The 15,416-nt window shown below is 27.9% G+C and overlaps 1 protein-coding gene across 1 annotated transcript; it reads left to right on the forward strand.

Moving 5' to 3' along the window:
* Positions 1-9,156: 9,156 nt before the first annotated feature.
* On the forward strand, positions 9,157-10,636 carry LOC100210515 (calmodulin, striated muscle). The gene is made up of 4 exons (XM_065794781.1): positions 9,157-9,260; positions 9,418-9,594; positions 9,972-10,104; positions 10,195-10,636. Exons 1-4 carry the CDS (start codon positions 9,167-9,169, stop codon positions 10,256-10,258), a joined length of 468 nt encoding a protein of 155 aa, XP_065650853.1. The 5' UTR covers positions 9,157-9,166; the 3' UTR covers positions 10,259-10,636.
* Positions 10,637-15,416: the final 4,780 nt, after the last annotated feature.

The raw sequence follows: 15,416 nt of genomic DNA on the forward strand, positions 1-15,416 counted from the left end.
TAAATTTTCAACAAAAAATTGAAGGAAAATAATTATGTGACTAGAAACTTACATATCTTTAATATAGCTGTGGAGTAGCACTTGATAGCACAGTGGTAAAAGTCTGAGGAGGGAATTTAGCATATAGTTATAGCAGCATGTTGCCACTACATAGCATATAGAAACCTTCATTATTTTAATTTAAAAAGTGGTAAATATTTAAAATTTTATAACATTATTTTCTTTTGTAAGTTTAAACATTGTTATACCATGTTAGATTATCTGATGTAATTTCACTACTTAATATACTTTTAAAAACAGTTTGTTTAATGTTATTAGTTTTTCTATTTTTTATATCGCCTTTAGATTTTTTTTTATATCATAACTTAATATTTGTTGTATAAATAACTTTAGAGTTATGCAAGTTTCGTTCCAAAGATTGGTAAAATTGACAATCTTTGGAGAATAAGAGAATTTTGGAGAATCTTTGGAGAATAAGAGAATTTTCTATTATACTGCAAAACCTTATTTGCTCAAGAACTATATTTGTAAACTAAATCAAGAGTTTGATATAAATTTATAAGTGTTTACAATTAAGTTATCTTTTAAATCAATTTCTTATTTTTCAATTTTTTAGTATGAAAGCTTATTTCTTAATGAAAATTTGGAAAAGCACTTTGCTATAAAGTGTAAAGGATAGCTATTACACTGTGAAGTAAAGGCCTTTACACTGTAAAGGCCTTCCCTTCATAGTATAAATGGCTTCAAACAGTGTAAAACTTCCAAATGACTTCAGACCAAGAATATCTTAAAGATAAGCAAAGTGGACAGTATGCAGAGTGTTTCAACTGTAACGCCCTGCATAACTTCCACTATTTGTAAAAATACTGCCTATTGCTTTTATATGTATATTGAGTTACTTAAGTGTGTTGTTGGAGTAGAAGTCAGGAATGTGCTGGCAAATATTATATCTGTATATTAAAGTTTTGACTTTTTTTCAACCTCATGCTCCTGTACGGTAGTTTGATGAACTTTTACCTAAAAGCACGAAATGAACTATTATTTGCATATCTTTTGAAAAAAGTTCACCCTGCCATTGAAAAATCAATTTTATGTCAAAACCGATTTTTCAAAGGCAGGGTGAACTTTTTTCAAAAGATATCCAAATAATAGTTCATTTCGTGCTTTTTAGGTAAAAGTTCATCAAACTACAGTACAGGAGCATGGGGTTGAAAAAAAGTCATAACCCTAATCGATACTTATGTCAAAAATGATTTTTCAATGGTAGGGTGAACTTTTTTTAAAAGACATGCAAATAATAGTTCATTTCATGCTTTTTAGGTAAAAGTTCATTAAACTACTGTACAAGAGCATGGGGTTGAAAAAAAGTCATAATCCTACTGCATATGTTGCTTTAGTGTTATCTCATCTCAGATGTGATTGAACTAAACCAACATATGTCAATAAAAGAAGATTTCTTGGAAGATTACACTAGTCTTAAACTATACCAAATCTTATACTAAGCGCCTATTTTGCATTTAAACTTTAAAATAAGCTTATTTTTTATTTAAGAATGCAAAAAAGAAACTTATTAAATTATATATTAAAAGTATTTGATCTGATAAATTTAGTAACTAAGTCATGAATTCTTACGGTCTACAATTTGATATGTAAGATTTTTGAATATTAAGTAAATTGTTTAAACAATTTAGTACATTAAATTTGAACACATTAAAGACAGGCCCATAGCAAGTTTTTTTGGTTGAGATAGGTAACTTTCAGACATGAAGCAGACTCCAAACATTCATAAGTTTATGTTTATGTCAAATACGGAAAATTTGCAAAAATTGAGATGAACAGAACCTCGGAACATAAAAAACTTAAGGCCCTGCCCTCCTGCCATTAACGTGAGAGCAACGAGTTTATTTTTTTTTTTACTATTTTTAACTTAATTTGTATATTTATCAATAAATTTTAAATTTCATATAATAATCTCTAAGTGTTCAAAAGTTATGACAATATCAAGTTTGAACACCCCCCCCCCCCTTTCCTTAATTTGAGGGGACTGTAAACTTAGCAGGCTCATAAAAATCGAAGACTTAGAGATTATTGCTAGAAATTTGAAATTTGTTGATGAATGTAAATTTAGTTTAAAATAGTAAAAAAAAAAATTAGAAACTCGTTAAGGGTAAGGGGGGGGGGGCAAAGAGTTTAGAGCTTAATGTTCCCAGGCTCCGTTTATCTCAATTTTTAAAAACGTTCCTTATTCGACATAAACATAAACTTATAAATGTTTGGAGTCTACTCCATGTCTGAAAGTTACCTCTCAAACAACAAAAAAAAGCTTGCTACGGGCCTGAACGATTAGTAATTTATAAGACTTATATAGACTTATATTGACTAAAAAAAAATTTAAGTTTTTTTAAATTTTTTTACTCTTTAAGTGATTGTAATATTTAAAAAGACTACTAAGCTTAAGTTTGTTTACGTTCATTAATGCCCTCTAATACTTTAAAATGTTTACAATAAGGTTCGCAAGATTCAGTATTACAACGCTATATTATATATCAAAAATAACATCCAATATTATAAATAAATGATATATTAACAATGACAAAACTATTCTAAATATATCATGTGAGTAATAAATATAAATATGATATAAGGTTATAAATGTTAGATTTGTTCATAATGCTGCGGCGAGTTGGAACGACTTTAGGGACTTTACAAAAGGTAGGCATTATTTGTACGCGCGTACAACTAATTTTTTCATAGTTGTACGCGCGGACAAATAATGCCAACTAATTTTTTCTTAGTTGTACGCGCGTACATTTAAACTTGAGTTGATTTAAACTTAAGTTAACTTAAATTAATTATTTTGACGATTTTATTTGAAATTCTTGTTTAATTTAACCTAATAATATTTTTATACACATTAAATTAATTTATAAATCTAATTTAAATAATTATTAAAAAACTTTTATTTTATTTTAAAGAATGCCTACCCAAACCTAAACCCTCAGTAGATGTATCTACACTCTACTGTGCCTATCCCTATTTAAGTCAGTCAACACATGTACATGCTACTGCGCCTATACCTATTTAAGTCTGTCGGTGTATGTACACTCCGTAGTGCCTATCCTTATTTAAATCAGTATACTTCACCTTGACTGGATCTTAATCAGTCAATTTATGCATGCATTGATATAATTATTCTATGAAACTTTGAAAGATAATAATAATTAATAAACATTAATATAAATAAACAACAATAATAGTTAAAAAAAAACAACATAGAAATACTTAGAAATAAAACATTAAAATTAAAAATTAAAAAATTTTCCGAATTAGGATTTGAGCCCGCAACCCGCCTCAAAAAGAAAAAGACTTAAATACAAATAGCACAGCAATAATATCCCTATAATACATTGATAACCCTGATGATGTGGTAAATTTAAGTATATAAAAAACAAAATGATTTCGCCGACGGCAATCGCAAACTTTGAAAGCGCAAAATGTTTGTGATGCGCGTGTGTGAGCTCAGGGTAGACCCCAAATCGTTTTTTATAGTTTTAGGCCAGCGGTTCCCAACCTTACCGATTCCGCGACCCCTTGATATTATTTGCCAAGTTGTTACGACCCCAACAACAGGAATAATATTGTTACCCCCTAAATCATTTTTTTCAGTCACTATAGCTGTTATACTTTTTTCACGCATAAAATATTGCAAACTTTTAATTCGTAGTGTGCATTGCACTATGCAGGGGAGTGTATGCACCCTTGATCCTAAAATCCAGAAAGAAAAAATAAATAAAAAATATACGGTAGATACTCAATATTAGTTCTATAACTATTATTAATTTAGGAGTTTGTTATTAATATAAAGCTTTTTGGATTTTAGGATTAAGGGTGTTTATTCTTCCCTCTATCATATTATACACATTCAAGGCCGATGATACGACCCTGAATGTGCAACACGTTTCAAAGTGGACAGAAGCAATCGTCAATTTTTAAAAGAAGTTCTCTATATCTAAAAATTTCTAAAAAAAAAATAAAGAAAATAAGTCCTTTAGAAATAAATGTACGGGACCAGTGCTCCCTTGCACCCCAAGCGTCGTCAATCCTGCACAAAATCGAAGCTATCAGTTTTAAATTTGAGGTTATAAAATTATAACTATGAACTAGTACACCTATATTACAATTACAAGTAAGTAATAAGTACACAAGTAAAATAAATTGATTCCGAATTAATTCTTGTGCAGCTGCGCCCGGCAAATAATATGATCTCAGCAGGAGACCTCAATTTTTTAAATGTATATGTTAGTTGTGGGTTTGCTTATCACTCCTTATCACTACTACAAAGACATAAAGACACTTTTTTATACGTAAAATACTTTTTTTAATCATAAAGTTATATGACTGTGTAGGATGAGAAAGTACATGTTAGATAACCAATTTAGAACTAGATTCGATGACTGGTCACACGGACTGAGTTCTGTATTTAAAGACACGAACAAAAAGATCAGCACACTGATGCAGTCCAGCCCAATTTTGAAAAAAGTAAACTAAAAGAAAAATTGATGCCCGTATGAAATAGCAGTCACATGATGAAAAGTGTTACTGGAAGGGTGTTGTGAAAAGAGTTGTTAAATACGTGAAAGTTTTTAGAAAATCAAGAAAATCCGGGTAGAGGATATGTTTCATACATTTCATTAACAACTTATGATGAAATCGTATATGATAAAATTGTGACTAAAAAAATTTTGCAATCATTTGGTAGCAAAGTGTTCAGCGTTAAATATTTCTCACTTATTGTTGAACCGTTACCTGACACTGAACACTGTGATCAACTTACAATAATCATTTGATTTGAGAGCAAGAAAGTAGTTGTGTAAGAAAGATTTATTAGGTTTGATTCTTCTTATGAACATAGTGAACAGGCTATGGGTGATCTTAAAAAATAAAGTCTGTGCACAAGACTTTATTTTTTTGTTTTCCATCATCTGTCTACTGCCTATACAATTTATGAAACATTTATAAGAATTCAAATTAAGATTGTATTAATATAAATTATAATATATTAAGAATAAATTTTATACATAGATAATATATACCAAAATTAAGAATGGCAATATTGCGTTGCAAGCAACATAATGTTACCATTTTTAAGGAGTCAAAGCGTAGCTTTTATGTTTTGATTTCTTAAAATACAAATTTACCTCTAAGTTATAGTAACCAAATACGATTTGGTTTTATTGTTTATAGAACATACCCTTAACAAAAAATTAAAAATCAATTTGAATTTTTGTTTTATAATATAATGTTATATATTTTATTTTATTATAATTTTATTTATAATTTTATTATAAATTTGTTATTATTAATTATTTTATTAAATTTTATTATGAATTTGTCATTATTAATTATTTTATTAAATTTCATTATAAATTTGTTTAAATTACATATAAAAAAACTTTCCTAAAAAATTTTTTTTTAAAAAATGAGATATTTTTTAGATTATTTAAATTTTTTAAATTTAAACTTCAATTGTATTTCAACATATTTTTTATAAATATATATGAGTTTTTTATTTATACAAAAATATAATGTTTACTAAGAAATTATAATATTTTAGATAATAGAATCTCCAGCTCCATTAAATATTATTGAGCTTCTCTGGTTGGGAAGCACTGGTTTATTATAAGACAGTGCTTATTATTAGTATTATTACGTTCTGAATGTCTTCAGAAAATAATTGTCGTAAGAAAAAGGGTCCAAAAATTAATTTTGCAAGCACATTTTTATACTCTTTCTTTTATACAACAAGCACATTTTTATACTCTCTCCAGGGTCCTGGGCTTATATAAAATATATACGCATGACACGATAAAAACACCAAGTTTAATGTTTTTTTTGTAATAAATTACTTTTTAAGCCTCGTACTCAAGATAATTTACTTTAAAACTAAAAAAATAATAATATAAGACTGCTTTACGATGTCATTGTATACTTTATTAAATATTTTATCTTAGAATTATTACCATATTTATTGTCTTTGCAAAATTAATGCATATAAGCAATAAATAGTTATTATTACTTTGTATTTTTGTTTGTATTATTTGCGTACTTTGGTTTATATTCGGGCCTTGGTATTTAGGCTTGGCAGGGGCCCAAAGGGAAAATATCCCCCTTCCCCAAGCTCCCTGGCCAGCCCGACCCTGATATTTTATGTTCAGAAAATACAACGGCCTGCAAGCACAACTAAAAATAATTTCCAAAAACATTAAATTTATTCTTTGTGCAGCACAACCTTTAAATTTAAATTTAGTTGGAGTAAATGCTGTTGAAACTTGTGAGACAGCATCCGATTTCATTGGGTTTCTTTAATATCTGGATAGCTTCTATACTTCTTGAACTCTTAAAGGCAGATAATTTGTTTTGGTCTCGTAAGTTGGGCAGGAAAGGACAAAAAAGTTACCATCAAAAGCTTTAGTGGGACAAAGTGGTTAACAAGAGTCATTTTTGCTAAAATTCAACATGCAAATTAAATTCATACCCTTGACTCCCTAAAATCAATTGTTCTGGATAAAAATGAAAAACGTCAGACACAAAATGAAGCTACTGAACTATGATAGAAAATGAAAGCTTTTGATTTCGGAGCTTTGACACAGAATCACTTTTTGATGCTGCTAGTATCAAATTTAGGATAAAAGTAGAGATATAGTTCTTGATGTATGATTGCTTCAATCTGTTTTAAAATATGTGGCATCAGTTCGTGAAGATTGTTTTGACATTCAAAAATGTGATGGAAGGTTCTCAAGCATTATTACTCTCAAAGTAGGAGTTGGTGAGATTAGAGAGATTAAATTGGTTCTAAGTGGAAGTGGCAATTTTAAATTAAACGCTTTTTCCCTAATATAGGAAAGTTGAAAATGCGCTTGAAAGAAAGGCTTTCTGCTAATGAGTTTGAGACCTCATTAGCAGAAAAAGAGAATGTTTGGTTTTTTATCTAACTTTTTGATTATAACCTCTCTTGTCCTTGTTGCTGCTGTCAAATCTTTGTGTACTATTTATCCTTCAGACTTAAATACACAATTCTATGATGAAATTGTCAAGTTTTTCAAGTTTATGGCAAACGATAATAATAAAGTAGCACTATAAAGTTTGGAGCAAGCAGTGCATCAAATGCATCAATTTATCCTTTTATTTATTATATCTTTTGTTATATTTATTCGTATGAATAAATACAACAGCAAAATTTTTATTTTTTTTAATAAAATAAATTTAATTAAATGGAAATATTAACACTTTTTTAAAAATTTCAATAATTTAAAATAAGTTTTTCCAATGTTGACATTGCATAACAAATTTTCCTAACCCATTTCATTACCGGTTGTAGAGCCAAGATGCTTTTTTTTAATAACAATTTAAAGAACTTGGTTAAAATATAAATTTTGAAGATGTCGTAATTGACTTTGCCAATAAAAGCTAGAAAATTTGTCTGTAAAAAGAAAAGTAATTTCATGGTTTCCTGCATTCTTCTTTAAATATATGTTATTTTAGGAATAGGGCCCTTAAATATTTTTTTAATCAAAAATATTTATTTCCATTTTTTGCTATTATCACATATACACCTGAACATGGATTGATACATCTAATGTAACGCACTTTTCCACAGATAAAAAAAATGTTTATTTGAAGGTTAGGGTTTAGGGTTAGTTATCAAGTTATAACAGTTTGAACCTTGTCTTAAACAAAAGATTGTATTAGATAAACTACCAAAATAGATTGTTGAGACCTACAAAGCTACACTATGTAGCCATCAAATAGATACAGACTTATCGTTATGTTATACTTAGTTACAATAATACAATAACAATAATAGCGCAAGCTAAAAAGATGTCATGTGTATACACACCACCGCCTTTTAGCTACATCAACTACCTATAGAATTTATAATTATGTCGACCAGCTACAGATTTGTCGTTTTTTAGTAACTAGCTGCTATGCTACAGTATGTAGCTAACGATGTATCATTAGCTATGGTATAGTTGTTAGAATTCTGGTTTCAAAATTGTATGTCCATGCTTCAAAGCTATGACCATATATACATCATTGGTAAGGAAGGAGGCGTGAACTTCCTGCTTAAATGCTATTCCTCGGTGCGTTGTGAAAAGACCGTTAGGGTTTCAAGGAGCACCTAAATAACCAATGAAAAAAATCAAGTTTGAAAATAACCAATGAAAATAACCAATAAAAAGTATCAAGTTGCAATATACCGATTTGTCGTAATAAAATCGCAATTATTAGGTCCAAAACTAAAAATCGATTTTTTTTTTTTAGACGATAAAAAAAAAATCGATTTTTAGTTTTGGACCTAATAATTGGTCCAAAATTAAAAAAAGACTCAAATCTTTAAATTCGGATTCCGAGTGAACAAAACATTTATGGAAATATTTTTTACCACTAAAGGTTTAGCCTATATCCTTATCAATATATAATAAGTTTTATATAAAAAGTTTAGCATAAAATATAATAAAAATCAAGCAATTTTTAGGGTGTCACTTCCACAGTTTCTGGAAATTGCAGGGTCGACGACAACATGGCCCCCCGGTGTTTCTTATGTGCCTTCCCCTCCTCTCCTTCACACACTTTTTTTTAAAGGATTTTTTTATTTTTTTTGAAAATTCTAGATAAAGAAGACTTTTTTAAAGAATTGACAATTTTACCCACCCCTCCCCCCACCCCCATCCCCCACTTCGAAACCCGTGTATGTATGTGCGTAGTGTGCAAAAGTAACCCGACAAGCGCATAACTTGAGACTTAAATGAAAAGTCCAATTTCTTTCAAATTTTCACTGGAATGTCAAATAATATGTTTCTCAAATCCATAACCAGACAAATACAAAAAAAAAATAACGTATAAAAACCTTTTTAACAATTAACGATTTTTGTAAAAGATAACGGTTTCTATTTCTGCGGTGTTGATTTATTTAAATATGTCATGGAATACTTTAATAGTCGAAAAATTTTAGTTAGTTACATATTAGCGTAGCATTCGATTGTACTCTTCGGCAGTTTGTATTGGAATGTCATTAATGGGTAAATTAGATGAAAGAACATGAATAATTAACTAATATTAAATGAGTTTAAAATATAAGTTAAAACAAGATTTTTTTGACCTTTTAATGAAAATGTCTGTGTATACATACAGGAACAAGTTTTCAAATGATCAAATCAGCGAGTTTCAGAGCGCATTTATTCTATTAGAGCGAAGTAATGGTAAAAAGTTTTTAACTATAACTAAAACTAAGCACAAAAAATAATCAGTTTTTAGTAAATAAAAATAGCTTAAAAATTAAACTATTCAAAATTACAACCGACTTTTAGTTTGTTTCATTTACTTAAAGTCAAGTTCATTTAGAGTGCCTTTATTTAGGATGCATTCATACTCATGATTTTCGCAAACTATTGGCTACAATTGGATACAATCCAGCAGATAAGGTGCTTGAAGAACTTTATCTTTCTATTGAAAACGGAAAAAAACAACTAAACTTTGACGAGTTTATGGAATTAATTGCGCAATTAGAAACTGAGGACAAAAATACAAAGGAAGGTAAAACACAACTTGTGTCCAATTGCGGTGAAAAAAAAATTATTTCATTATTTATTGTTTCAATGTTACTAGTATGAGTGGTCAAATATGATAAATACATCAGATAGACTTTTATCGTAAGTTTTTTGCTGTGATATGTAAAAATCCCATGGTGGAAGTTTCAGGACCGGAGTGTATTTCTTACCAAAATGCAGATTTTCAAAAAAGATTTTTATTTGAATTTAAAAATGAAAAATTAAAAGAAAGTGTGTGTGTATATACATATATATATATATATATATATATATATATATATATATATATATATATATATATATATATATATATATAAATTTTTTTTAAATTGCATATATTAATTTTTTTAAATTTAATTATAGCAAAAGATGCATTTAATGCATTCGATTTTGAAGGCAATGGTTACATTCCGGCTTTCGATATTAAAGAAGCATTAATGTGTGTATTAAAAACAGCCAAAGACTCTGAAAGAGAAGCAATTATTAAATATTTCAAGTTTGTATTTTTTTACTTATTATTGTTATTTTTATTTTATTGTAATTAATTTAAAATAATAAAAACATTTTCCATTTTTTTTATTATTAGACTGGAAACAAACAGAAAAGTGTACTTTAATGAGTTTAAAGCAATGATTACATATAGTCCGTAAATCGTGTTACACCAATTGCATTCAATACGTTCCAAAAAAGTTGAACATACACTTGAAAAAGCAAAAAAGAAAAATTGAATGAAAAAAAAAAACATTAAAAAAGGTTGCTTAAACTTAGAAATAGCGAGGAATCAAGATCTTTTAGTGATTTAGTAAAAATGAAAAAACATAACAATTTTATGATACATACAAGTTTATTAAGAAACATATATATTTAAGGAAAGTTTTAAGAATTAAGTTCAAACATTCAACGGCACTTCGTACGAAATCAAATCAAATGTTAGAGCATTTCAGTGTAAAAGTATAGATCAAGTACGGTAAAAACCAATCGCACTGTAGAAAAAATCAAAGGCTATAAATAAAATGTGTCTGTTCTTTGTTTTTTGCATTTTTATAAATAGTTAAATTAAATGGAAATACTAAAATTTTTCTATACATAGAAGCATCAAATATGTAAGTTATATATAAACTTTTATATATCTGTCTTTTTACACAATTCTCTATGCTTTTCTTGAAAAAATGTTAATACTTTCATTTAATTAAATTATTTTTAATAAAATAAATAAAAATTTTTTTGTTGTATTTATTCATACGAATAAATATAACAAAAGATATAATAAATAAAATGATAAATTGATGCATATGATGCACTGCTTGCTCCAAATTAAATAATTCAATTACATTAAATAGAAGTAACCTTTTTTTGTGTGTGATATTTTGCCTATTAAAAGGTAGTGTTATCAACTTGATATTCGTAGGAAACACCAATGCTTAACCTTAAAATCTTTTATTTTTCTAATTTTAAACTAATTAATTGCTTTTTATTTGAATTTAACATTTATTGCTTCTATTTAAAAGTTATAATTGTTTTAAGATTTGCTTTAAAAGAATTAGTAATTTTTTATTACTAATTTTTAGTATTTTAGCAATCAGATGCAGCGGTTTAGTAGTTAGAGTTCTGGCTTCAAAACTGGAGGTCTGTAGTTCAAAGCAGGCTTTTGCCATATATGCATTATTGATAAGAAAGGGAGCTTCCTGGTTAAATTCTATTCCGCGGTGCTCTGTGATAAGACTGTCAGTACATAAAATAACTGAGAGAGTGGGTAGAGAGTGTGGGTAGAGAGCGAGAGTAGGGTAGAAATTTCAAACAATTTAAAACTTTCAATTTTCATGAATTTTTGCATTAAAAGGCACCTTTGCCTTTTAATGCGAAAATTCATTTATTTTTGTGGGTTCTAGGAAAAAAATCCCCCGGAATACATCCCTGCAAAAAAATAAAATTAAAAAAAATATATTGTTTTGAAATTGATAGATTGCCTGCCAAAACCAAAACCCTCAGTCAATGTAGCGGCACTCCTTGTATGTTCTACCTATTTGTTAGTCAATGTATGTACACTCCTTGCATGTTCTATCTATTTATCAGTCGGTTTATGAAAAATGAAGGATTATGGTTCTGTTTGTATTATAATACGTAGATATAAAATATTTATATTATAAATTACTATTATATTAATATATCGTTTATTTTATACGCTGTAAAAAAAATCCAGGGTGATTTTTTCAGGAGGATATTTTCCCGGAGGATTTTTTCCTGCTACCGTTTTTGTGCATATCAAAAAAACAAAATTCAAGTATTTATAAAATCAGAGTTTTTTTCTTTTTTTACTGATAATTTAGTTTATCAGTAATAAAGAGTTGTAAAGCGATAGTTTTCTTTACTGAATATTAAAGAATGTTGATTTATTATATCATTTTTTTAATACATTTAATAATCCAGCCAATCAATACATATGGGTACCGCATGGAATTTGTTTGGTTATCTAGTATGGGACACATAAGGGGTTTTTTGGCAGAATAGGTTTGGGACCCGTTTGGGAAAGCAATAAAACCGAAGCACTATTATTTGATATTGGTTCTCTATACAGTTTATACCCGAAAAAATTAATTGAAGTATCTTACTACAGAGCAAGAACATTTTTTTTACGCATAAAAAGTTGATTTGCTGCATAAAACTTATATCAAATATAAAAGCTAGTTTCCTCTGTTGTAACCAATAGTGTAGCGACAAAAATTTCCATTCCCCCCTTCCTTTCCACAATATTTTAATCTAGGCCCCTAAAAAACTGCTTTCCTTTATACCTCCCCCCTTCTCCTCTACTCAACAGTTGTACATGAAAAAAAAGTTTATCCTTTAACAAAATTTTAACTTTATGACATAGAAACCAGTGTAACCAGGTTTGTATCTTGTAACAGGCATTTTCCAATATCAGATTCAAAAATTAACCAAAAATCTTTCAGATTGACTGCAACAACTTCTGCTATTGCAAGTCAATCTAAAATCTGGTTTTAACAAACTAAAGCAAAAGCTTTTTTAATGTTTATAAAATGTGTAGCTCCACCACATCATTAATCCTAGATGTTATACCCGGAGGTGGATTGAAGCAAAGGCAGAAAATGTGAAGTCTGAGCTGGAATGTGAAACAGATTATAAGGTGATTTGAAAGATACTAGCATTTATTATGTGTAGAATCTTAGATAATTCAGTATTATCGACTTCTTGCTTACATAAATTGCATTTTTTGCATTTAAAACTTTGCTTATGTCAGAATACGTTCCTGAAAAAAAAAAAAAAAATCAAAACATACTCAGATTTTGATCTGTATAAGTAAAATGTCAAAAAATCTTCTTGGTGGCGGCAGTTGCTATTATAACTGCTATTTCTACTTCAATAGTTAATAGGCTTAGCGCAGACGGTCAGTTAAGAAAAAAACTTTTGCTGATTGCAATTTTTATGGCAATCAGCAAAAGTTTTTTTATGATATTTTTTTACTAAAATATTAAAATAAACAACTGCCGCTTAAATATTAAAATAGCCTAATTACCGTTATTAAATGTGTTTTAACAATTTTTAATGTGCTGAAAAATCTTTTTTCAGTTGTTACGATAACGGGTAATAACAAATATAACATAAGTGCTGCAATTATATCAGTGAATGAGCAGCTTAAATTACAATATGTTATTTTGGATACGGGCGGAAATGCCTAAATTCTCAACGCGTAAAATGCGAGATTAAATTATATAAGATTAAATTTTGCGGAAAATCTCTCTTAACCCTAACCATATTGCTGTTCCAACCCAAATCTCCAATCAATGTAACATCACTTTTTTGCATTATCTCTTTAAATCATTCGATGCATGTACTAAACCCCCTTATCCTATTTTCGGCACGTTAATTTCTGCACATAACCCGTTGAAAGTTCCCGCATTTTATGTCTTGTTGTTGTAAACAAATTAAGCAATTCTGAAATACTGTCCCATCTTTAATCTCCGCTTTTATGGTTTTTTTTCAGTTAAGAAAAAGGTTAATTTTTTTTAAGTAGTATGTTATTTTTTTTACTAAAATAATAAAATATACAATTACTGCTTAAATATTAAAATAGCCTAATACACAATTCTCTGATTAGAGTTTTAGCGCTGCGCACTCATGTTTAATGACATGCGCAAACCTAGCGGAGGTAAACAAACCAAAACGAATAATTTTGAAGGCAGTTTTGCTGTAAATGTCAGAAATGGATAACGATACAGCTTTATCAAATCAAATGACTTCACAGGATTTTAAATAAATGTCTGTTGAAGCTCTGAGAGCATTTTTAGGCTTGAGAAAAAGTCCTTATGAAGGTGATTATGAAGCATTAGTGTTTAGATAAATATAAGTTTGTTTTTTAAAACTTAATTATCAGCTTTATTTTTTCATCTTATCTTTATACGAGAATAATGGAAATAAAACCTAATATATGTATATATTTGTGTGTATATTTAAATATATATATATACATACATACATACATACATACATACATACATACATACATATATATATATATATATATATATATATATATATATATATATATATATATGTATGTATATAAATATTTATATATATATATGTATGTATGTATGTATGTATGTATGTATGTATGTATGTATGTATGTATGTATGTATGTATGTATATATATATATATATATATGTATATATATGTATGTATATAAATATATATACTTGTATGTATGTATATATATATATATATATATATATATATATATATATATATATATATATATATATATATATATATATGTATGTATATAAATATATATATATATATGTATGTATGTATGTATGTATGCATGTATGTATGTATGTATGTATGTATGTATGTATGTATGTATGTATGTATGTATGTATGTATGTATGTATGTATGTATGTATGTATGTATGTATGTATGTATGTATGTATGTATGTATATATGTATATATATATATATATATATATATATATATATATATATATATATATATATATATATATATATATATATATGTATATGTATATATATATATATATATATATATATATATATATATATATATATATATATATATATAAGCTGATTAATAGTTTTAAAAAAACAAACTTATATTTATTTTTAAGCTTGAGAAAAATGCCATATGAAGATGAATATGAAACATTAGTGTATAGGTTAACAATTTACCTATACACTTATGCTTCTTAATCACCTTCATAAGGCTTTTTTCTCAAGCTTAAAAATACTATCAGAGCTTCAACAGACATTATTTTAAAATCCTGTAAAGTCATTTGATTTAATAACGCTGCACATTCGTGATCAATGGATCACGAAGATACAGTGTAAATGTCATCATAAATGTATGACATTTACGCCAAAACTTAAGCTTTATTCGTTTTGGTTTGTTTATCTCCACTAGGTTTGCGCATGGCATTTAACATGAGTGCGCAGCGCTAAAACTCTAATCAGAGAATCGTGGATTACCGTACTTTGTGTTCAAACATTACGACATTATGTGTGCTGCTAAATGAAATTAAATTTCATTTTATTTTTTATGAATTAATGTTGTTTGATTTAATTTTTTAGATATAAGTAAATAAAAAGTTCCCCACTGTTTTAAGTACTACTAGTGGAAGGTTGCGTAAGATGAGCAGGTCCTAAGATGGTATAACCTCTTTTACGTGTAGACTAATGATTTTTTCGCGAACTTTTTTGGTTAAGGATATTCATACAAGTTCGACGGTGTTATTTATTTTAATTTCTTGGTTGTATAGTTAATACTCTTTG

This window comes from Hydra vulgaris, chromosome 04 (assembly GCF_038396675.1).
Source record: "Hydra vulgaris chromosome 04, alternate assembly HydraT2T_AEP".
In the NCBI taxonomy this organism is placed as follows: Eukaryota; Metazoa; Cnidaria; class Hydrozoa; order Anthoathecata; family Hydridae; genus Hydra; species Hydra vulgaris.

Coding starts and splice junctions, on each gene's coding strand:
- LOC100210515 (XM_065794781.1), top strand. CDS start 9,167: ATGAAAATGTCTGTGTATACATACAGGAACAAGTTTTCAAATGATCAA. Junction 9,261..9,417: donor TCTATTAGAGCGAAGTAATG/GTAAAAAGTTTT, acceptor GCCTTTATTTAG/GATGCATTCATACTCATGAT. Junction 10,105..10,194: donor GCAATTATTAAATATTTCAA/GTTTGTATTTTT, acceptor TTTTATTATTAG/ACTGGAAACAAACAGAAAAG.